General features: G+C 38.2%; 4 protein-coding genes and 1 pseudogene across 6 annotated transcripts; 3 read left to right on the top strand and 2 right to left on the bottom strand.

The window, feature by feature from the left end:
* On the bottom strand, positions 89–2,218 carry LOC18768151. Its single transcript, XM_007201284.2, has 3 exons — positions 1,779–2,218; positions 536–657; positions 89–451 (listed from the first exon to the last, which is right to left on the bottom strand). Exons 1-3 carry the CDS (start codon positions 2,104–2,106, stop codon positions 338–340), a joined length of 564 nt encoding a protein of 187 aa, XP_007201346.1. The 5' UTR covers positions 2,107–2,218; the 3' UTR covers positions 89–337.
* Positions 3,675–11,923, bottom strand: LOC18767345 (ABC transporter C family member 14). 2 transcript variants are annotated; one of them, XM_007199614.2, is made up of 12 exons: positions 11,475–11,923; positions 8,327–10,534; positions 7,848–8,168; positions 7,518–7,604; positions 6,755–7,384; positions 6,476–6,640; positions 5,820–6,114; positions 5,353–5,567; positions 4,802–5,107; positions 4,613–4,676; positions 4,278–4,517; positions 3,675–4,187 (listed from the first exon to the last, which is right to left on the bottom strand). In XM_007199614.2, exons 2-12 carry the CDS (start codon positions 10,427–10,429, stop codon positions 4,087–4,089), a joined length of 4,527 nt encoding a protein of 1,508 aa, XP_007199676.1. In that variant the 5' UTR covers positions 10,430–10,534; positions 11,475–11,923; the 3' UTR covers positions 3,675–4,086. The 2 variants fall into 2 exon arrangements, with proteins under 2 accessions (XP_007199676.1, XP_020409416.1); XM_020553827.1 differs by lacking the exon at positions 11,475–11,923 and adding an exon at positions 10,655–10,947 and having other exon boundaries at positions 3,901–4,187.
* On the top strand, positions 14,979–17,198 carry LOC18766945 (uncharacterized protein OsI_027940). The gene is made up of 6 exons (XM_007201281.2): positions 14,979–15,110; positions 15,704–15,890; positions 15,987–16,140; positions 16,245–16,288; positions 16,378–16,435; positions 16,794–17,198. Exons 1-6 carry the CDS (start codon positions 15,106–15,108, stop codon positions 16,910–16,912), a joined length of 567 nt encoding a protein of 188 aa, XP_007201343.1. The 5' UTR covers positions 14,979–15,105; the 3' UTR covers positions 16,913–17,198.
* LOC18768501 (WD repeat-containing protein 89 homolog) lies at positions 18,428–24,641 on the top strand. Its single transcript, XM_020569968.1, has 8 exons — positions 18,428–18,787; positions 22,112–22,319; positions 22,416–22,511; positions 22,785–22,859; positions 23,170–23,280; positions 23,378–23,469; positions 23,703–23,784; positions 23,953–24,641. Exons 1-8 carry the CDS (start codon positions 18,660–18,662, stop codon positions 24,322–24,324), a joined length of 1,164 nt encoding a protein of 387 aa, XP_020425557.1. The 5' UTR covers positions 18,428–18,659; the 3' UTR covers positions 24,325–24,641.
* LOC18768019 lies at positions 18,782–21,575 on the top strand (annotated as a pseudogene). Its single transcript, XR_002272845.1, has one exon. The product of XR_002272845.1 is annotated as a probable endo-1,3(4)-beta-glucanase ARB_01444 (transcript).

Genomic DNA, 24,642 nt, shown 5'->3' with positions numbered 1-24,642 from the left:
CAATGTCTTCATGCCAGAGCAGGTTGAGGTCGATATCCATAATTGATAGGTCGGGAGACGGCCATCAGCTTAAAGAACGCGAAAGAGATACAAAATAGTTCTAAATACAGTCACTATTTCACTCATACAACATATACGGTTTCATGTTCTTATTACAATACAGTGCGCAATCATATACTCCCGTCATTCAAAATTTTCTTTAGAACAATTATATTAATCATTCAACAACCAAAATTCTTTCATAAGTCAATAAGATACAACGTATTGAAAATGAGGAAAAGACCACATTAGCGATCGAATCACTGTCACGAGATTGCCATGCACGACTGAGCCTTTCTCAACGGATCAATAAGGGATTTTTATCTTTATGCACGTGATACCTTTTGCATAGTTTCTCCAAAGTTGCAACAGAATGCTGCATTGCATTTAGTTTTGTATCCATGAACATTCCCTGCAAAGCAACAATTCCACCTTAAGCATGAAGAAAGCAACTTTATGACTTCAATTTGTAATAGAATATAAGCTTGTATCCCACCTGATAGTCGTCTCCATACTTCTCAATGAGCCGACCAATATAAACGCGTTGCATGGCCGTTAATGGTTGCAGTGGTGCAGATTTTCCATCTCTCCGCTTTTTCCCTAGACTAGATCTCAAATCTGTATGAAACAAAGAAAGTTGTGTAATCGCAAGTTCCACACCTTTGAAAGAGAAGAAAAAAAACAAGCCAACAAGTTCCACAACAAATAATTTATGCAATTCAAAATAGCAGTAAATCTAGGAGTACTGGTTTCAGAGCTAATTTTCAGCAGGACCTCCCCAACAGCATTGTCAGTTTAACCGCCAAGTTTGGGATGGATTGGTGTGGTTCCCCTATAGTGATATTTAATTTCACTGTGTTTCTCGAAATCAAATACACACAGTCCATTTCTTAGGGCAGAAGACAGAATTTTGGTTCTTGCAATCCAGTTCAGCCTCTACATCATTACATTCTAAGGGTCTTTATACATTAATTAACTGCAACACCAACGGTAACGGATCACCTTACAGAAGTTTGTCAGTCAACAAATTGACCAGATTACCTAAACCAAACTTTTTGGGCTTACAGATTAACAAGTACTTGATCAAATTAAAGCCAAACTCAATATAGTGATCTCTCCATCCCATCAAATTATTAAGTATTTGACCATTCTAAAATTTATTTCAACTTTCGTCCGGGAGTGTTGGATTTAATAACCCTGTAAATTGTCTGGGTTATTCCTCATACTTTTCCCTCCAAACGAAAGGAATTTTGTGTAGGGCTAAAAGCAAACTGACTACCCCTCAACCTCTGGAGTTCAACCAAAGATGAGGATGATGACCAATCCTTTACTGAGGAGGATTCTCACTTTCTGGTGAGCGGTACTTTCAAGCGAAAAATGTTGAACCAATTGTAACTTCAGATGATCCTATAGGACTAACAGTGACTAAATTGTATGGGAGGAGTGATGAGAATGATTTAATAGCTCAATATGATGGACAGTTGATGGATGAAGAGGAACTTTGTGTATTTTGTGTAGAGCTAAAAGCAAACTGACTACCCCTCAACCTCAAGCAGATAACTTTATCCTAAAAGTTCAATCTTTCCAGTAAACCAATTGGAACTTCAATTGCAACTTCCCTTAAAAATCCACAACCAGTTATTTCATTAAGCACTAAGCTTTCAATTTTGTATTTCAGCCAAAGAAACGAAATGACCAATTTCTAATTCAGAAAAAGAGAGTAGAGAGAGAGAACTGACCGTCTTCTTCGACGTCGCTACCGTCGACGGGCTCATCTCCCGAAGGAGGCGGAGGAGGGACCTGGAGAGAATCGCTTTCGATCATGTGAGAGGTTCGAGAGCGGACGCCGAGCAAGTTAGGGTTAGAAACGAAGCCGAAGGACTTATAGTTTTCGATAACAGTGCCCTCGGCGTCCCATGAGGCAGAGGATGGGCCTTGTTGTTCCAGTAAGGCGCGAAGCTTCGGAGGTAGACAGAAGGCTGCCTTGAAGACGTTGGGCTTCCTCTTCGGCAGCGCCACGCGGACCTTCGTCCTCGATTGCTTGTACTTTCTTCGTGACCTTCCCATCTCTCTTTCTTTCTGTCTCTCTGTGAATCTGTCTCTAGGGTTTATGCTCGGGGTTTAGAATAGGATGCTGTATCTCTTACCTACAAGGGCTACAACAACACCTTAAACGCTGCGTTTCGTATTGACGCTTTTTAATGTAAAATTGATTAGATAGCTGCTCCATTCAGGAAGGTAAAGCGATATCCTATTCTAAACCCTAACAATATATTTAATTTAGAGTGCAGTTATTTCCACCCACTTGTTATATTTCTTCACCTGTCTTATCTTTAAAATTTTAAAGATAAATTTATCTTTTTGTAAAATGACTTATAAGGACGTAGGTAAAAAACCTCACCTTTTACAAAAAGATTATTATAAAAATAAAAAAATAAAAAAAAAATTTTATAAAAAGGCAGGCAACTGAAACTATGCTTACTATGACAAGCTCATCGCCAGAAAATAACCCCATTTTTCATTCCTTATGCTATTACAAACATAGGGTCTGCGTTGCTTGGTATTGATCTAGGATTTATGGAACCAAATTATTTGATTTTGACACTGCTTCTGCTACTTCAAATTACTATTTCTATGCTGTTTGCAAATCACACTCGTCAAGATGAGGCTGATTTGATGATTGCTAGGGAAACGAAGCTGCCTTAATTCCCATAGGCAATAAGAATTTACTTGAATTAACAAATTAATTAGTAGCAAAGTGAATTACTCTCTTATGTAATCTGGAAACCAGATAGCATTGTGTTTTTTACCTTCCAAATTTCTTCATCTGAATAAATTCCTACTGGATCAATGCTGCTTCTCACAGTTCCTTCAAAAAGTACAGCCGTGTGGCGGATTTCGAAGGGTATAGCCGCTCGGCTGTACCGTTTAAATATAATATTTTAACTAAGACTACAGCCACGAAATATTCAAAGAATATGTCCTCCTCCTCCTTCTCCCTGAAAAATTAACAGAAATTTATGAACGATGTGTAAGCATTGGCCATCCTTGGAACTTGTAAAACAAAATTAGCCCATATAAACTAGCCGAAATGAATTCAAAATCATAAGAACAAAGAAAGAAAGAAAAACAAACATCTTAAAATTGCAAAGCGCTTGACCTATTGAAACAACCTCTTTACAGCAGAAGTTCCAAAAAACAAAAAGACAGAGTCCTCAGTCCTAAAAGATGGGATTTAAAATTTTCTGTTTTTTAAGAAGAAAGCTGAAAATAATTTTATGAAAACTATACCATGATTTGCTTGCAAACTTAGGTCATGAGACGGAAGAACACATTTGTTGATCGTGTTGCACGTGGTTTAATGTCTAATTCTGTTTTTCTTCTATATAAATTTTATAATAAAAAAATATCTTCAGTTTGAATTACTTGGAAATCATGAGGCCAAGACTTGTGCCGTATCACCGACCGAACCGGAATATTATGATGACTTGTTTTGACTTCGGAAATTTTGAATGGAATTGTGAGACATGCATGCTTAACCAGTTAAAGATACCAGGCGTTGAGAAAACTTCATTTTTACTCAATTTTATATAAAAAGATCCCAGTTGTGTTGTGTAGAGCATTGATCCATAGGAAGAAGGAAGACCCCTACATAACTTGACTGGTCATTGGAAAATGAGAGAGAGACATAATACAACTAATTTGCATAAACAGCACCCTTGTCAAGAAGGTTTCAGGAAATATAATGTTCTCATCTAAACATATTCTAAACAGAATAGAGAACTGTATGTGGTAAACTGGATTAGATTAGCTACTTCATATAGTGATTGCCACTAGTCTAAGAGGTAGGCTTCATTTGTACTACCATTGTGTTGATACTTCCAGCACGGGGCGGATCTTCATTTTTATTTTAATGATGGGAAGACTCCTTTTATGTCACCCTTTGGTGTTATTTTTCCAGGACAAATGCAGGCAGTGATTCTTGGAAGATTTGCAAGCACAAAAGGAATCACCGGAAGAAACGATAGAGAAACCAAAGATGGTTGCTTATAGTCCTGATGAACGGTTGGCATACTCCTGAACCAATGCCCCAAACAATGATTGTCTCTCAAGCAAGTGGGACGGTTTGTCAAATTCTTTAGCCAGTCCTGTTAAAAACACAGAAACAAAAGAATATGAGCTACAATTTTCATGTGGTAAACAAACGCCGAACGCAACAAGGTCGAAAGAGCACTAACCTGCATCTATTACTAAAACTCTATTGCAGTCCATCACTGTAGGTATTCTGTGAGCAATGCTGATTATTGTACATGTAGCAAAATCCTCTCGGATGATCCTTTGTATTACAGCATCAGTCTGTGAATCAACTGAAGCCGTGGCCTCGTCCATGAACAAAAGCCGGCTGTGCTTTAACATGACTCGCCCCAAACAGAGAAGCTGTCTTTGCCCCACGCTCCAGTTGCCTCCGTCATCAGCCACTATTAAATTAAAATTTGATGGAAACAGTCAGTACCTCATCCTAATGCTAGCATGTCAGTTCCATTTGGTTTTCAATAACCAGAGAGTCACATACCTAAAGAATTGAGTTTATCAGGTTTTGCAGCTACCACATCTTTAAGTTGGCAGCGTTCAAGGCTCTACCAAAAAAAAAAAAAAAAAAAATTTACATTAAGATTTAACAAATAAACATACAGCATTGTTTCTTATAACCTGACATGGGTTACTCCTATGTAATCAGGAAATCAGGTAGCAATTTGTTTACCTTCCAAATCTCTTCATCTGAATAAATTCCTACTGGATCAATGTTGCTTCTCACAGTTCCCTCAAAAAGTACAGGTTCTTGAGGAATGATTCCGAAGCGAGACCTGAGATCATGAAGCCCTAATATGGTTATATCAATCCCATCGATAATGATTTTGCCCCCTGACGGTTCCACCAGCCTAAAGAACACTTGGACCAAAGTTGATTTCCCGCCCCCTGTTCGACCAACAACACCAATCTTCTCACCCCCGTGAATGCTTAGACTAATGCCTTTGAGAACTAAGGGTGTATTTGGACGATATCTGACCTGTTTTCCATAAAATTAAAAACATCATCAAAAGGAACAGGGCCCTTTTAGCTGGGGAAAAAGTAATGGAGATGACCAACTAATAACAACTTGCATTCAGACCACTTAATTTCTCCTTCCACTACACTATCCATGGCAGATGTAGATACCATTTGGAAGTCAAATGGCTAGAGTGTAGCAGCTCATGGAATGTAAGTTTGGCTTTATTTTTTCAGAAGATATAAACAGAATTGAAGATAAACTACCTGCAAGTCTTTGAGCTCGACATTGCCATGGGAAGGCCAATTTGAAGGAGGAACACGGTCTTTTATCTCCCATTCTGCTTCTGATGGGATGTTTGTAAACTGTTTTATCCTCTCAACCGAAACCATCCTATTTTCTACAAAGCAGCTCATATAAATGGCCCAGAACAGCACACCGTTCAAGGACAATCCGTAGGAGAGAGTTAAACCAACATTCTCTGTACCATGAAGGAATAACTGATTTAGCCAAATTTCTGAAATAGACACTCATCTACTGCAGCTAATTTATATCAGATGTGTCAAAATAAGATGCTAACACACACCTCAAATCAATAAGACAATATAATAATAACCATAAACTGAAGCACAATTATTATTTATTTCGGCATCGCATGTCACGAGTGACCATGAATCAAGTGCTAGATATGAGTGTTGCACAATTAAAAAAAGGGATGGGAGGATTTACATACCTGGCCTTATAATACTGCTTGGCAATAAGATCATGAATAAAGTGGAAATGCAGAGAATTAAACTCCCAAGCATCTCCAAACGGAAACCCAACCACTCATTAGATCCGTAGTTGTGGAAATCCATACGTAAATTGGCATTAACACGTTTAACATTTTCCTTGGAGAACATGTTCTGCCTTCTGAAAGAGCGGATCGTCACCACCCCTGATATGCTTTCTGAGAAGTGATGGATAACAGGAGCTTTTGTGATTGAATCCAGCCGAGTTAATTCACGAGATGATGCAAGATAGTAACCCTAAAATCCAAACAGAAGAAAGATCTTCAGCATATAATTAAGGAGACACCAATGGTTACAGAGTCATATGGTTTTGGTTTAAAAAAAAAAGTTTTTGCCATCAAGTTTGACATTTTTGCATTCATGGATAAGCCAAAATGTCAAACTTTGCCAGTAATTCAAAGGATCAGGAGTTGGATTCATACACATTATTTAAAATGACCAATACATGGCCACAATCATATTATTCTTGATGACCAACAATATGCATGACCAAGATCATAGAAAAGGTGCTTCAGTGCAACCCATTCACATATGTCTAACACATTCATTGCAACATTATAGTTAAATATCAACAGCATGAGAGAAAGAATGAACATACCCGGTACCATATATTAAGCCAAATAAGTGGAATCAGCAAGAATATTGTTGGCCACGAATTTTGGCAAACGATGATAAAGATGCCAAGCACAGATATGTACATGGCAACGGTAATACCCAACATGAAGGGAAGAAATAGATCGATATTCGTCTGATCTGTTGATGCCTGGTGGGGGATATAATCTCATCAGTTAGAAAATAAGATCACATCAAGTATGACAAAAACTAATGCTTAAATAGAAAAAGAAAAGGTAAGCAATTCTAACTCACAAACTCTTACCCTACTCAGAATTCTTCCAGAAGGTGTAGTATCGAAGAATGACATGGGGGCATGGAGGATGCTGTGAAGAATTTGCTTGAAAAAAATTTGAGCTGTCGAAAGCCCCACAATCGTCACAGAAAATGCTCTTACCGATACCACAAGAAATGAAATAGCAGCAATAATAGCATAGACGGTTATAAAGACAGATGGATTGAATGCCACTGCACGATCTGCTGAAGTTTCATAGGACAGCCAGTAATCACCCGCCATTAGAGTTGCTTGCCACAAGAGAGACAATGACAACACCAACACCACACCCCACCATCCATAAGCCTCTGTGCAATAAACTTTGTAAACGTGCAAGCTCACTTTGCCTGTTTCTTTCTCCTCTTCTTTGATGAGTTTAGAAGTCCCATTATCAGACTTCGGTTGGCCTAAAGAGTTGTTTGCACCATTGGCTTCCCGGTGGTTTGAAGATGGTTGAGGAGATATTTGAGGGCTGGGGGAACTTTTGCTGGGAATAGTGGGGCTCATTTCTACAAGCTCCATGGAGGTTTCATGGGCAGCTACTAGCTCTTTGAAATCCAGGCCAGAGCTTAGCAACTCATTATACTTTCCTCCTTGTACTATCATCCCATCTCTCATGACCTGACATTATTTGGAGGTAATAAGTTTTAATAAATATATAAGTAGGAGAGATACATGTGCAAATTCCAATTATAATTTCTTTGGTCATTAAACTGATGAGAAACCAAAATGAAAAAGATTCTCAAATACCTACCAAAATAAGATCAACATTATGCAAGAAGTCAACTTGATGAGTTACCAGTAAAACTGTCTTGTTTTTAAGCACACCCCTCACACATTCCTGCAGAAAAGTATAAATCATGATCAGTAGAACATTATGCATACAAATCATATTCAATGGGTATCACTTTGAACTGCTATTCTTGACAAGACCTTATTTATTTTCAACACATTTAGACTATGAAAATTGAATAGTGTTCAAACCACCAATGTAAGAGCAAGCAAGACCGCTCAATCACTGTGGAATCAAAAGTAAATCATTTCTTTACTATCAAATGTAGAAGAAAATCTAAAGCAATGTCACCTTAAATATTTCTGATCCAGTATGAGCATCGACAGCACTGAAAACATCATCGAGAAGATATATGTCACAATTTTGATATACAGCCCTGGCAAGTTGTATCCTCTGTTTCTGGCCACCACTTAGGTTGATGCCACGCTCTCCTATCTCAGTTTGATCTCCAAACTCCATCATTTCCAAGTCCTTCTCCAAGCAGCAAACCCTGACAACTTCCTGGTATCTCTCTCTGTCCATAGGCAAACCAAATAAGACGTTTTCTTCAATGGTCCCATTTTGAATCCATGATGTTTGAGCAACATAGGCAGTTGTGCCACAAACTCGTACCTGTTATTCAAAAAGTTTATTAATTCAACAAGTACTTCATTAAACTGAAGCTTTTTGTGTGAGTTAACTTATGCCCTGGTTATAAACTTATGGTTCAATGGAGGGATTTTATGTCATACGAGACATCTAGAAAAGGGTTTATTGGTATCAAATCATACCTTTCCGGATAACTTGTGCATCTCACCAAGAATTGAGGCTAGAAGGGAAGACTTTCCAGATCCCACTGTCCCTACAATAGCCGTTAGCTCCCCTTTATTGACATTCAAATTTATGTGTTTCAAATCCTCTTCTTTGCTTTCATCATCCCAGCTAAACGCGCCATTTTTAACCTCCACAGCAGTTCTACTATCACAGCCCTCGTCTCTCTCCACTGCATCCTCCACCAACTCTCTACTCATCATATAACGGTCCAACCTCCCAAGAGATATCATAGCTTGAGAAATTGAAATCATTGATTGTGGGAAGGTCCTGATGGGCTCCTGCAAAATTTTGAAGATGGTTGTGGTTGTGAACACTGTACCCGCATCAAGTCGGACACCCAATAAGAGTGCAGTGGCAAATGTGAGAGTTGATATAACTACTGGGGTGCACCACATAACCACAATATTGGCAGAGATTGAATACATGAACTTGGTCAGCCAGCTAAACTCTGACTCACGGAAAGCCAGAATTCTCTTATTAAAGTGCTCCTCCCAAGCCTGGAATTTGATCACACGCATGTAGTTAAGCATCTCATTTGTTGCCTTCATTCTTGAATCCCGATTCTTCATCACATTAAACTGGAACCTGTTGTTCCGTCTCGTGCCAAGCACAACAAACACAAGAACACACATGATTCCTACTACAGATGTGAGCACTGTAGCACCAAGACTGTTATACAGAAGGAACAATGCAATGGCAAGTTGCACTGGCATCATCCATATAGCATGCAGCTGTATCATCATGTCAGAGAGCTGTTGGGCATCAACAGCCATGTAATTCACAATCTGTCCAACCCCATGAGCCTGCCGGGCTGAGCATGACAACCTCAAACCCTTCTTGTACAAAGAAGTAATAAGAGTGGAACGAATGAGCATCCCAAGTTTCTGGGAGTTGAAGTTAAATTGGTGAGTGCTTAAAACTTCAACAAATTTTGCACATAGAAGGATCAATACAAGGTAGTATCCTTCATAAGGCGAGCTTCTTTTTCCCGCGGTGAAATCCACAAAACTTTGGATAAGCACAGGCCCTACATACATGACACAAAGCCTCACTACTGCAAGGAAAGCTGTGAAGGCAACTTCTTTCCAGAAGCACCGGAGTAATGTAGTTCGAACTGGATGGTCCAATTTTTCTTGTGGTTTTGGCCAGTTTGATTCAAAGAGAGCCGACATTTTTTCAGCTCTATGTTCCGGGGAAAGCAATGGGACTTCATCAACCTTTAGAGGGCTTTTGTACCCTTTTCTGAGCAGAGGATTCATCCAAATCCAAAAGGTCTTAGAAATTATGGAAGCTGAAGCAAAGCCAGTGACATTGGATTTGCTCAAAAGGGGTTCGTACAAATTGCTTTCTCCATTCATACCTTGTTCGAATTCTCTGTTCACTGCAATCCCAGTTGATCCTCTAAGGGCAATAACAAGAAGAACAATTGATAGAGGGAAAGACACCATGGAAACAACATCATCCAATCTAAAACTAGGGTCCTGATTTTGTTGGACATACACCAAACGAAGTATTCCGGAGACTGTAAACAAAGAAATAACAATGAAATTTGCAACCCAATAAACTCGAAGTGATAGCGGGTGCTTAACAGCTTCAAATCTCCTTTCATGGGCTATTAGTATTGTGATCACTGCATGAGTGATGGCTTGAACTAACCAAAATAGCCCATCTACGAGTGTCCATGGCAACTCAGTGTTTCTAGTGAATGCCAAAATGCAAACAACAGTGTAACATAGGGTTAACAGAGCGCTCACGGTCAAAGAGAGTTTAAAGCAGATAGTGGTTCTGAGATGAGCTCTGCTGTTTCTGATGAGGGGCTTGTTGAGGTCCGAGCTTTGGTGGCCATTGGAGACGAACTTCGAGTAAAGCTTTTGTATTGAAAATGCTAAGAGTGAGAGCAAGAACAAGAGGTCAACAGAGGAAAGCAGAGCTCTCTGAGGACAGGGAGAGAGGAAGATGAATCTTAGCCATTGAAATATTGCTGGTACAGAGGCATCTTCCGAGGATTGAACCACAGATGGTGAACAGGAACTAGACGTGATCCAGGACCCGGAAGACATGGTAACAAAGTTTGCAGCAGATGCTAAAGTTCCACTCTCTTATGCTGAAATTGCACCCATGTCCTCCTTCTTCTTCTTCTTCTTCTTCTTCTTCTTCTTCTTTCCCTGAAAAATTAACAGAAATTTATGTACAATGTGTAAGCACTGGCCGTCCTTGTATATAAAAGGAAATTAACAGAAATGAATTCAAAATTATAAGAACAAAGAAAGAAAGAAAGCAAACACCTTAAAACTGCTTCAATGATATGAGCAGACAGTCACAAAACATAATAGGCCAGCGTCTCATACCCCAAAAAGATGGTATTTAAAATTTGTTTTCTTTAAAGAAGAAAGCTGAAAATAATTGAATGAAAACTAAAAACCAAATATCATCGGGTAAAGAACATATTACAATTATTTAGTCCTCAGTGTAAAGTACTTGGAAATCGTTAAGAAAGTATGAGGAAAATCAGGAGGCAGAGATTTGTGCCGAGTCACCCTTTGGACCGAAGCAGAACATTATGATGACATTGTTTTGACTTTTTTGGAATTCTCACAACGTTATGAGCTTTGGAGAGCTGTAACCAGGCAGAGCACATGAACAACACAAAACCACCAAGTGTTTTGATAGCTACGTTTATACTAACATTCAACAATGTTTGGTTATTTTCAAAGCCATTCTTGTCAAAGACGAAACTTGAGAAGAAGAAAAAAGTGAAATGATAAAATAACGAAGTATGAATTAATTAATTAATTATAACTGAGCGGCGGACAAATCATATGAAAATATGATATAATAACTATTAAATCATTCTGTATAAGGGGGTAGTTGGAGAATAATCAAAGCTACCATTCAAATCCAATCTATTCATCAACGAAAACTTTAACATCAACCACAGATACAATATTTTTTTTAAAGGGAAAAAGGAAAAAAGTGAACTTGACTGTGCAGAAAGGAAACGGGAAAAAGGTGAGAAATTGCACCAATATGTTTGGAGTGAGACAAAAACAAGGGCTAAAGCTGAGGCATGCAGAAGGCAAAAAAGACCCATCATCAACTAATTACCTGGGTTGAAAGACGCTTGAAGCTATGTGAAGATGAAGGTGCAGGTTCAGGTTCAGGTTGAAAGGTGGACGACCACCAAGAATTAAACAAAAGTCCACAAGCAAGCAAGCACACTCAGATTTCGAAGCTGCTGCTGCTGCTGCAATAATTTTAGTCCAAGGGAAAATCCCAAGGCACCAAACGCGCTTCACTAGAAACGTGTCCCTTTTATCTGCTCCCTTGCTCTCTCTGCCTGCATATAGAGAGAGAAAGAGAGAGATGTTTTTGTTTGTGTGATATTAATTTTTCTGGGCGTCTATGTATTATTAGCTTCACGGCCTTGTTTGTAGTTGGACCAGAATTTATTAATGGCGTGAGTGAAAGACGTGGATAAACGGTGTTCTTCACTCTGCCCTCCGATAGAGAATGAGAGAAAGACAGTTTTCTTTTCCTCTATCTTTTTTTTTTTTTTTTTTCTGAGGTCAAATTGACGCACCAGTTTGTTCCTAACTTATTATTAACCATATACGTACCTGGCATTTTCTGGGCTTCTAAATAAAGAGAAACCTCTGCGTGGCCACCACTTTCCGTTTAGACGACACTGGCGGTGGATGACGTGGCAGAATTTAGTTCGTCCAGTTTACCAAACTCCTAGATGAAAAGTCCACTACGTCGGTAGAGGATAGTTGGATTCACGGCGAGTGGGAGCGTAGACATATTGGCATCGCGTGAACAAATAACTTGCTTGTTCTTTTTGTGTTTTCCGATGAGAGATTTGTTTATTGTTTCTTGTACATGAATATTTTCGGACCGCCATGCATAATGGTTCATAAATGAAAAAATAATAATACATAATAAATAAATATTTGAGCATCCAAATTCCAAATCTGAAAGCAGAAAAAAATATTGGTTTCGCATACACCCACGTGACAGGTTTGTTGCGACTTGCCTATGTTTTCAGTCATATGTATAATGTATTAATTAATTAGGTATAAAAGAATTAATACTGATAAATAAAGGAATATTTAGGGCACCTCATATTTCCTTTTTAAATAATTATTATTTTTTAATGTAATTATTAATTACATTAGGGTATCTTGCTTGATTAAGTAAATGACAAACGACGTAGAAATATTGTACATTGCACTTGTGATACCAAATTTATCTCTCTCTCATGTGGGTGGGTTACTAGTCCTTCACAAAAATGGGAAGGTCAGTAGACTACTTTTCACGTTTAGTTTGTTCGTCGAATGCGACATATCATTTGTAAACAGAAACTATTGCTCAATTTATAAGTAGAGACGTGACTCTTTACCCCTTTTTTGTTCAATGCTGGAAACGAAGATGTTCCTTTTCATCTATTACGAATCATCGCCAAGAAAATCAGCTCGATCATGTCCCAGAAAGAAAAGTATACCAATTACTTTCTGTTACATGTCATTTTTGTTTTTAATGGCATTTTGTGGTTCTAATAGATGCATTTATCATTGGAATATGCAGCTGGTGTACTATTTAATACACATGGAATATATGAAAATATTTTGTTTGTATGCCTTATGTGTACTGGACAATATTTTTACATGTTCCATGTGAATTGGATGGTACACACTTGGAACATGCAAAAATTACTCTCTTCTTTAGAAGGATATACTTCTCATTCTTGCAAGTCACGGTTAACACGTGTGTAAAAATAATACATAAAAAACACAGAAATAAAAACTTTCCCAAATGTTCTTCCTACTTAAAAAGGAAGAAGATAAGTATTTTCCTAAAAATTAAAAGCAGAGATTGTATGCAACATGATCATATTATGTGCTACTTGTTCCCTTTGATTTTTAGAACATTATTGTACCATCTGGACAGGAGACAGACAGTATAGCATCTTTTTACCATTTGAATATTGGAATGTTATTCTATACCAAATTTCCCCTCATATATGGAAGATAACTGGGGAGAAAGGAAAACAAATAAAATATTGAGATGACTGGTCAGAGCAGACAGCAAGGAATGGGCATATAAAATCGCCCAGCCTTCTTTCTCTTCAATTCAACACAACACCACATTGCATGCCAACTTCGCATTTCTTTAATTTTTCAAAAATTCTCTAATATATATTTTATTGGAAGGAAATAAATCTTTTGGAATTTCGAACCTAGGCGTCAAGCAGAGGCGAAGGGAAAGCCACCACTGCAGTACCTGCTCTCGACAATTATAATATTTGTATTTATCATGTGGACCATACCAATTACCAACCTAGGAATTGATTGAATTTTGCCTATTATAAATGGTCTTATAATAATTTCCTCAACAATATGATAAGGTTTCAAATTAAATACATACCATCCAGTCCAATATAACCTACCAAAAGAAACTTATTATTACAGCAAGAGTAGGGTATCTGTGTCTCCAATCATGACAAGCATTAATCGAGTACGTCACAGTTGACGTCATGAGATTGAGAAAGCTGATAGCCTACGTAGGAACCTAGCTACTTACTAGCAGAATTTTGATGGGGATGAGAATTTTGATTTGCAAATTGAAGCATCCATTGAATGAAGCAAGTAGACTTCTATTCTATGGTCCACGCGAACTTTTCTAAGTAGACAATTCCAAGCACAGAAAAAACAAACTAATTTATACACCAAAATCCAATTAAACCCCACTTTGTGTCGGTCTTTAAATTGAGGTTCACACACTGACCTATCCATTATTATCTCATTTTACGTTATAAACTAGTTCATTTTCAATTTATTTCTTTCACATTATTATTTTCGTATGGCTCATTTCATAATCATTTCAGTATAGCGAAAAGAGAAGGAGAACAGAAGTGAGAATAAGAGTGAAGATGAGATTGAGAGGGAAAATGAGAGGGAATGGAGGGAGGAAAGAATAACAAAAGTGAAAATAAAAACTAAAAACTGAAATCTATTTAAAATTGTTTTCACTTTTGTTACTCTTCTCTTTCATCATCTCATCCTCTCACTCTCATTTTTACTCTCATTTTTTTCTATATTCTACCATAAAAAGTAAAAACTAAAAACTAAAAATTTAAAACTAAAATTGAAGTAATTATTAAACGAGCCCAAATAATGAGTGTAGGTGAATAATAAAAAAACAACAAACATGAGTTCCGTGAAGAAATTGAGTGCACCTCTTACACCCAAATTTAATATAGTAATACTTATAATATCCACCCGCCTTATCGGAGCGTGGACCACGATGACGTGGCTAAACTTAAGCCGTCAACTCTACTTAACGAGTACTGCCAGACGACCAGGCTGCTCTGCTTGCGTAGAAATTCAAGCTGGGACTGTCTTCATATAATGGGCCTCTAGAAAATGAGTAATCCCTTTATTAAAAAAAACCAAAATGGGCCGCAACGGTTTATATTGGGCCTTGAATTTTGTGGTTATCGAATTATAGGCCTGGGCCCAACTCAAAATGAAAAAATTTGAAGCCCAGAAGCTTCGAAGTCTAGAAGCATCGCGTAGTCTCTCCACTCTTTTATTGTATGTACCCGTTTCCTCCCGAAAGGCCGTAACTCACAATCCAAAGTCATTGTTGTAGTAGGTCACGACTCGCAAGGGGGTTTGCTCTTTGCTCTGCTCTTATTTTAGGGTTTTACACTTTCCTTTCTTCTTCCCAGAACAATATGAGGTAAGCTCTTCTTCTTCTGCTTTCGCCCTCTCATGTCGTCCTCGATACATTTCATGCCATTGTTTTCCTTCTTTCATATTCAATATTTATATAATATTTCTGATATCGTTTCCTCTCTGTAGACTTGTGCGTTTAGCTCTTTAAATTTGATGTTTTGAAATCATGTTTGGCTGTTTAAAATAAAGAAAAAAGAGAGAGCATAGACTTGGTTCAAGAAATGAAGATATTCTATGGGACTCTGTTTACTTTATTGGGTTTTTTTTCTTATTGTTTTTAATGGAAAAATATAGGACATTGTATTGTTTTTGGATTGAAGCCTGTGATTTATCTATGTTATGATCATAAATTCGTCACCGTTTTGAGTATAGTTATTTGTCCCTTTGAGTTTGCCTTGTCACTCTGTTGATATTTGGTTTCAAATTTATAAAAAGCGAACAATTTGGTCGTCAATTCGAAATGTACTTACCCTGAGCCTTTGAGCTATTGATTGTGAAGATAGGAGAGAATTCTATTCTAGTTTTTCTTTAGGTGATGTTGGCTTGATGATGCATATTTCAAACTAATTTTGCGCTGACATGCTTCAATTGTGGCAGTCGTCATCCTGAGGTGAAGTGGGCCCAAAGGGTGGACAAGGTTTTCATTACTGTGCTTTTGCCTGATGCAAAGGACGCTAAGGTTAAACTTGAACCTGATGGAGTTTTTAGTTTTTCTGCTAGTGCCGGTGCAGAGAATCACCATTATGAACTGAAACTGGATCTTTTTGATAAGGTTAATGTGGAGGTAATAATTTGTTTATGTAATCTTAAATACTTGGATACTCTTTTGAAATGTTTGCGTTTATATGGGTTCTTATTCTGTCCTGTAACCTTATAATAGGAAAGCAAAATAAATGTTGGAGTGAGGAGTATCTTCTGTATCTTGGAGAAGGCAGAGAAAGTTTGGTGGAAGAAGCTTTTGCGTGGAGATGGAAAGACACCCCATTATGTCAAAGTAGATTGGGACAAATGGGTGGATGAAGACGAGGATACTGGTATACATCTTGCATATGCTGTTCCATTTCTTCAAACTGTTTAATTTGACAAAGCTGGCATACTTCTTGTATTTTACTAAATTACCACTTCTTGTTCTGATCAGGATCAGGTCCGAGTGACTTGGATTTGGGAGGGATGGATTTCTCGGTTAGTATATGCTAACTTATGGGATTTCATTTTTTGAATTATTTTCGTGCATATATATTCATTGTTCTGACTCTACTTGGATTATGCAGAAATTTGGTGGCATGGGAGGTGATGATGCAATGGGTGACTTTGATGATAGTGACGAAGGTAAGAAGACAAATTAGCTTAATCTTTAGTGGCAAACTGAGTGAAGATCAATATTGTAGTAAGCGTAGGTCGAGAATTCACAACACAACATTCATGTTGTATATATGTGCTGGGTACCTTCATTAACTCCACCCCTACCCCTGCAAAAAAGAAAGGATCCATTAGCTTGTATAGTTGAGGTTTGGGAAAGTTCTTGCTTTAAAGTTTTTCCTCGTGAGTGGCCATGTATCTGCTATAGGTGCATATAAAAATTACTTTTGATAAGTTCATTTGTTGGATGAAAGAGAATAAAATGATTTCTTAAGCTACCATCGCTTGTTCGGTACCTCTGTAATCTTGACTCGTCCTTTTATTGCAGACCTAGAATTGCCAAAGCCAGGAGAACAGGACTATGACAAGAACGAAGCAGAAGAGATTGGAGATGATCCTTCGGAAGAGAAGAAGGAAGAGAAAAAGGAAGCTGCAGGGACCACATAATTTCATGTTACTGAAGCAGTCAAAGCTTGCATGGTTATGGAGTGATTTTTTTCTTCTGCCTTAGTTACTAGGTGTCTGTTTTTTTATCTAACCGTGTTGAGCAATCCTGCTCTATCTTCGATGTTAGCAAAATGATGAGTTCTGGATTACAGAACTGGCAATACTCAGGGTGTTGTACTTTTAGCTATTTGTTTCATGGATCTGAACTATGGGTTTTATTCCTAGTCATGAAGTTTACTACCTTGAAGTTTGTCAGCTTTTCATACATAAAGTATTTTTGGTCTCATTCTCATGCCTAATGTTTATTTTTGTAACACTTACATACATTTGTTAGTGCTTTCGTTAATCTCTACATTAAAATGCTGATGTGGCAATTGGTGGATCCATATGGATTGAGAAATTTTAAAAAAATAAAAAACAAGTAAATAGACTAATTAAAATAGAAAAAATAAAATAAAAGATAAAGATTTATCTCAAAAAATAAAGATCCCTTAGTAGATTTGATTAATTTTCTTTTGGGTTAATTGGTGATTTGCTCTCTGAATTTGTATTTAACTTTTATTTTATTTTTTATTGAGAAAATTAAGGATGTGATTTTTTTTTTCCTCCAATTTTCCCCTTGCCATTTGAATCATTAACATTTCATTTAATTTTCTGTTAAATCATAAAAAAAAACAGAAGGAAGAAAACAAAAACAAAAACAAACCTATTCTACCCACATACACCCCCTCTCTCCTCTCTCTTTTTCTCCCCCAACTGGACTACCCCTTCCCCACCTGCAACTCACCCCAAGACTAATTCGCAACCCATCCCCCCTCCCCATAGTCGCTGTCTCCCCTTTCGCAACACACTCCCAAATCCACGACCACCCCTTTACCCATTGCAGCCTCCCTCTCCCTCTGAACAGCTCACCCTCCCACAGCCACTACCCCACAACCATCACACACACTCTTCTCTCTTCCCCCAAACCCCAGGTCCATCCCCAACACCCGCAAAATCACCCACCTTGCCACACCCCCTCTGCCCATGGTTTAGTTTTTGATCAAATAAATCTGGGTTTTTTTGTGTGTTCAAATATGTGCATATTTGAGATTTTGGGTTTTGTTGTATGGGATGTGTTCGATTTTGGGGAAGAAGGGGGCTAGTTTGAGGCTTATAGGAAGTGGAGTTGGTATGAGGATGACATGCTCTCTACTCTCTATTTTTTTTTAACAAAAACTTCATTTCTATCATTATTGATTATTATTTCAAATTTCAAATTATTTTATTTTATTTTAACATAGAAATAATTAATTTGTCATAATATTTAACAATAAATTGAATGAAATGTTGAGGATTTAGACGGGGGAAAATTGACAAAAAAAAGAGGTTTATATCTTTAATTTTTATTTTTAAAAAAAAGAATATAAGGTAAATCGAAATCTATGTACAAGTTCAGGAGTAAATTATCAGTTAACCAATTTTATTTTTTATTTACTTTTTAAATGGGTATGTTGTTGAAGATAGAATCATTGGTAAATGATCTTTAATCAGTCTTATATTCCGCAATAGTCTTTGGTCAGGATGAGCAAGAAAGGTGATTATGGATATGTCGACAGAAATTGGTTGACTAAATGTTGACTTTTACCATAGCGGAGCTAAAACCCTAAACCCAAAAGAGCGTTTGTAATTTTGTTTAGCCGGCTCAAAATAGAAGCGCCTCGCACCACAGAGACACAGAGACACAGATACAGACACAGACAGAGAGATGGAAGCTACGGACATGGACGTGGAGGAACAACCTGAGTCTAATCCAAACTCGTTCAAGCGTTTCGGGCTAAAAAACTCTATCCAAACAAATTTCGGAGATGACTACGTTTTCCAAATTGTCTCCAAGTACGTTCCCTTTGTTTTAGCTTCTCGCTTCAAAACATATTCCTTTACTTTCTGTTTGGTTCCCACGAAAATCCTGAAAATCTTTGTCACAGAATTGAATTATTGACTCTGATAATAAAACCCACCAAACGAACAATTCGACATTTCAATTGCGTTGCGCAGCTTGCACTTCCCACTTTATGCTAAACACTTCAATTTCTTCCTTTTCGTAAATTTTCTTTGATTAAATTGGGTTATACGATTCTTTCTTGGGTTTGAATTTTTTGTGGGCTGGCGGTGTCTCTGTCAACGATAGGAGGAATATATCAGTCTCCTTCAATGAGGAGGAATATATCAAGATTACAACACTAGGAAAGAAATCCCTAGTTACAACAGGAACCGATCAAGACCTAACTAGGAAAGAAATCCCCAGTTACAATAGGAACCCATCAAGATCTACAACACTAATCTCTAGTTACAATAGGAACCCAGGAAAAAGAAACACTTACAGAACTAGGAACATCTTGAAAAAACCTATAAAATGAGGCTAATTGAAGAGAGACTTCACCACCACAATAAGGAGCAATGGCAAACAACAACCTCACTTCTGCTTTCTCTTTTGCTCTCATCCTCTGTGTTTCAGCTCTTTCACTAATTCCACATACCACCTCATCAGCATCCCCATTCCAATTCCCTCCAACCCAATCCACAATTCTCCCCGACCCTTCAAGCTTCTTCTCTGCAAACCTCCTCACCACCCCTCTCCCCACCAATTCTTTTTTCCAGAACTTTGCTCTCAACAATGGTGACAAACCTGAGTACTTCCACCCCTACAGCATCAACTCCTCCTCATCCTCTCTATCTCTCTCCTACCCATCTCTCTCCTACCCATCTCTCTCCTCCACCTCTGCTTTCATCTCCCAAACCTTTGTCTCTGATCTCACCATCTCTGCCTCCCAAACCAGCGCCAACTTAGCTACAACAAATAACAGCAGCCGTGTAATCTCTGCCTTCACTGATCTCAGTGTCACCTTGGACTTTCCCTCCTCCAACCTTCGTTTCTTCCTCGCTCGAGGAAGCCCCTATGTCACCTGCAATGTGTCTAGCCCTACTGCAGTTTCTATCTCAACCATTCATGCAATCCTTGAATCCTATTCGAGCAACTCAAAGACCAAGTTCACCGTCCAGCTTGACAACAATCAAACATGGGTTATGTACACCTCCTCCCCAACTAATTTGACTAGAAGCAGCCCATCAACCTTAACTTTTGATGGCTATTCTGGGAATATTCGGATTGCATTGGTGCCAAGTTCTGATCCAAAATACGCAGCAATCCTTGACCGATTTAGTTCTGCTTACCCTGTTTCTGGTGAAGCTGTGTTCACAAAGCCATTCACTCTGGAATATAAATGGGAAAAGTATGGACGGGGAGATTTGTTTATGCTAGCTCATCCTCTCCATCTTCAGCTTCTGTCTAACGCTACTGTTTTGGAGGATTTCAAGTACAAGAGCATTGATGGTGATCTGGTTGGTATCGTTGGCGATATGTGGGACTTGAAATCCCATAATGTATCAGTTACTTGGCACTCAATTGGAGGTGTTAAACAAGCCTCATAACCTGAAATTGTTTCTGCGCTTCGTCGCGATGTTAAGGCTCTTAGTTCGACGCCAATAAAAACTGCTTCATCTTACTTTTATGGGAAATTGGTTGCCAGAGCAGCAAGGTTGGCTTTAATTGCTGAGGAGGTGAATTGTCTTGATGTGGTTCCAGCAATTAGGAAATACTTGGCGGATGCCATTGAGCCATGGTTGGATGGTACTTTTAGTGGGAATGGTTTTCTGTATGATCCTAAATGGGGTGGACTTGTCACCCAACAAGGATCAACCGATCGCGGTGCAGATTTTGGGTTTGGAGTTTATAATGATCACCATTATCATCTTGGATATTTTGTTTATGGTATTTCAGTGCTTGCAAAGATTGACCGTGCATGGGGGAGCAAGTACAAGCCTCAAGCTTACTCTCTTGCAGCAGATTTCATCAACATGGGCAACCAATCGAATTCAAACTTTCCTCGGTTGAGATGCTTTGATTTGTACAAACTACACTCATGGGCTGGAGGACTGGCTGAATTTGGAGATGGAAGGGACCAAGAGAGCACAAGTGAGGCAGTGAATGCTTACTACTCAGCTGCATTGATGGGCTTAGCTTATGGAGACACCAATCTTTTCAACAGTGGATCAATGCTTACAGCTCTGGAAATTCAAGCAGCTCAAATGTGGTGGCATGTAAGAGAAAGAGATACACTATATGAGGAAGAGTTCACAAAGGAAAATAGGATTGTGGGAATTTTATGGGCAAACAAGAGAGACAGTGGACTTTGGTTTGCTCCTCAAGAGGCAAAAGAAATGAGGCTTGGAATTCAGTTGCTGCCTATATCCCCAATCACTGAGATCTTGTTCTCTGATGATGGCTTTGCTAAGGAAATTGTGGAATGGGCATTGCCAGCTTTGAGTAGAGAAGGAGTTGAGGAAGGATGAGAGGGTTTTGTCTATGCCTTGCAAGGGATTTATGATAAGGATGGTGCTTCGGAGAAGATTAAGAGCTTGAAGGGTTTTGATGATGGAAACTCTCTCACTAATCTCCTATGGTGGATTCATAGCAGGAACTTAGGTTCACAGTAGGATATTTAAGTTAAGTTTTGTTGATTAGTCTTGAGGTTCATTCATTTTTTTTGGTAGTTGGTAGCATGCATATTAAACAAATTTTTTGTATGTAACTTAACTAAATCAATTAGAAGTTCAATTTATAGCAATCATCATGATCTATACATCCACTCCTACCTAATCAAATCCGCCTCCTCACTGTCTCTCTCTTACCCTTCTCGCTTTTCCAACTCTGCTTTAATATACCAAATTTTCAAAGCTAACTTCACTATCTGTGCAACGTGCAAGACCAAGCCAAAACATTAACATCTATATAGCTTTTCAATTCCTTTTCATGCCAAGAAAGATGCGTTCCAAATAACAAGCTACAATGTTTTGCATAATCTGCTGTTCATAAAGGAGAGACGTGCTCAAGTAAAATCTTCGTTTTAGCTTCTTGCTTCAAAATATATTCCTTTACTTTCTGTTTGGTTCCCACGAAAATCCTGAAAATATGTCACAGAATTGAATTATTGACTCTGCTAATAAAACCCACCAAACAAACAATTCGACATTTCAATTGTGTTATGCAGCTCGCACTTCCCACTTTAAGCTAAACACTTCAATTTCACCCAAACATAGTTGATTAAATTGGGTCATATGATTATTGGGTTTGAATTTTTTGTGGGCATTTGGTGGAAGGGATGATTGGACAGCAATGGCGGTGTCTCTGTCAACGAACGCAGTGAAGGTGTACTCACCAGTGACAGGTCAGTACTATGGAGAGTGCAAGGGCCACTCTGCAACTATCAACCACATCTCTTTCTCAGGTCCTTCAACTCCTCATGTCTTGCATTCATGTTCTTCTGACGGAACCATTAGAGCTTGGGACACCCGCACATTCCAACAGGTTCCTTTCTCTAATTGCATACATAAACTGGTACCTCTGTGTCTGGACATATGTTTATGTTCTTGATTTGTTTTTGTTTTATTGTTAATGCTGCAGGTGTCTTCTTTTCATTCTGGTTCTTCTCAAGAGATTTTCAGCTTTTCATTTGGAGGATCAGCTAACAGTCTTCTTGCCGCCGGATGTAACACTCAGGTGCTGCATTTATTGTAAGAGTTTTGATCACGCTTGGTGTCTCCATTCATTATTTGATTAAGATTTTAGCAGAAGTCATTGCTTCCACCATTTTGTCCACATTGAAGGAAGAGTGTATGTTAGTTTTTGTTCTAAAATTCCAGAGTATAATCCGCTTAATGTTTCACATTCACTCTTTAAGTCCATATGCTTATGTTTGCTTATCCTTGCTTATTTCGATGGACTCCATATAATTTGTTTTCTCCCTTCTTGCTGTATGACTTGCTATATCAGATACTATTCTGGGATTGGAGGAATGATAAACAAGTCGCATGCCTGGAGGACTCTCATGTAGAAGATGTTACCCAGGTTGGTTCTAATGCATGAGCTGTTTGTTTCATCCATTTACTCATCCAATCTTGTATCCATGGGTTCTTGACTGTCACAGCATTTGTATGGCCTGGTAAATTATGCCGGGATTTCCTGTCTGATTCCATTTACATGTAGACTTGTACTCTTGGACAATTGTCACTTGCAACATTTGACCATATACTTATATCATGGATTGGGTAGTTTAGCTTTAGCTGTTGTGACTTTAATCTTTCACCAAATTGCATTGTAAAGGGTGTGCTTATGCGATAGCACAGAGCAGAATATTTAACTTTTATGTTTTCTGTAGGTTCACTTCATTCCTGACCATCAAAGCAAGCTTCTTTCTGCTTCTGTCGATGGATTGATATGTGTATTTGATACAGATGGGGATATCAATGATGATGATCATCTGGAATCAGTAAGTTCAAGTTTGTAGAGTTTCAAAATTTATAGTTTTATGTAACATAATTTATAGTTCAAGCTTCTCATGATAATTTACCTTCTCAATAACCTAGGTGCTTAATGTGGGAACTTCAGTTGGGAAGGTTGGGTTTTTTGGAGAGACGTATCAAAAGCTTTGGTGTTTGACCCATATTGAAACCTTAAGGTACCTCTTTCTATAATTTAATCATGAACTTACTACTGTCAGACTTTGGTCTTGTAAATCATAATCATAGTGGATTGTCTAGTGATTTGCATCTTTCACCATCAGTAGACCAACTCGAGAAACAGGCTTGAAGTTAAGAGCTTTGAACAGCTCTGTCTTCGCATTTGATTACAAATATTTGCATGTGATGACCTGCAAGATGCCGATATTTTACTCTCTTTTCACTCATGTAGTATCTGGGACTGGAAAGATGCAAGTGAAACAAATTTCAAGGATGCTCGTTCTTTGGCTTCTGACTGCTGGACACTGGATGATGTAAGTTGTTCTGTCCAACAGATTCATATTTGAAATGTATCTTGTATGCCATTAATTTGGAGGACATGGATAAACTCAGTTCGTACACAATTTCCCAACCAAATATCATTTTAGCATGAAAAAAAATGCTTCTACTTTTAGCCAAGTCAATTGAACTTTGTCTGGCAGGTTGATTATTTTGTTGATTGCCACTACTCGAGAGAAGCAGAACAATTATGGATAATTGGTGGCACAAATACTGGCACTCTGGGTTACTTTCCTGTAAGTTATAGAGGAACGAGAGCTATAGGGTCCCCTGAAGCAATTCTTGGAGGTGGACATACAGGTATTGTTCGAAGTGTGTTACCCATGTCAAGCATGCCGGGCAGGTCCAGCCAAGGTCAAGGCCATGGCATTTTTGGATGGACTGGTGGGGAAGATGGCCGCTTATGTTGCTGGTCATCCGACAATTCTCCTGAGATAAACCGATCATGGATTTCAAGCACACTGGTTTCGAGATCACCAAGGACCCGCCACACAGTAAGGCATCATCCCTACTAGGAAAACGACTGCTTAATTTTTCTAACTATAAGGTTTATTCGCTTTTCCTGTAATTTTATTTATTTTATAAAAAATTGCAAGGATCAAAGTTTCCCGGTGACTGAAATTCCTGTACAATATTTGTATTATCTATCCACCATTTACAATGACTTTCAAGGTTTTATAAGTCAGCACATTTGAGCATGATTCAATTAGTTCCACCAGAGTAGGCTGATTGAGAAGATAAATTATGTTCTGTCTGAACGAGTTTGCACGACTATGAGGAACCCATATATTACCAGTTGAAATTAGGAAGAACAAAAAAAAAAAAAAAAAAAG

The sequence above is a fragment of the Prunus persica genome, chromosome G8 (assembly GCF_000346465.2).
Source record: "Prunus persica cultivar Lovell chromosome G8, Prunus_persica_NCBIv2, whole genome shotgun sequence".
Lineage (NCBI taxonomy): Eukaryota > Viridiplantae > Streptophyta > Magnoliopsida > Rosales > Rosaceae > Prunus > Prunus persica.
This window is presented reverse-complemented; position numbering and strand designations above follow the sequence as displayed.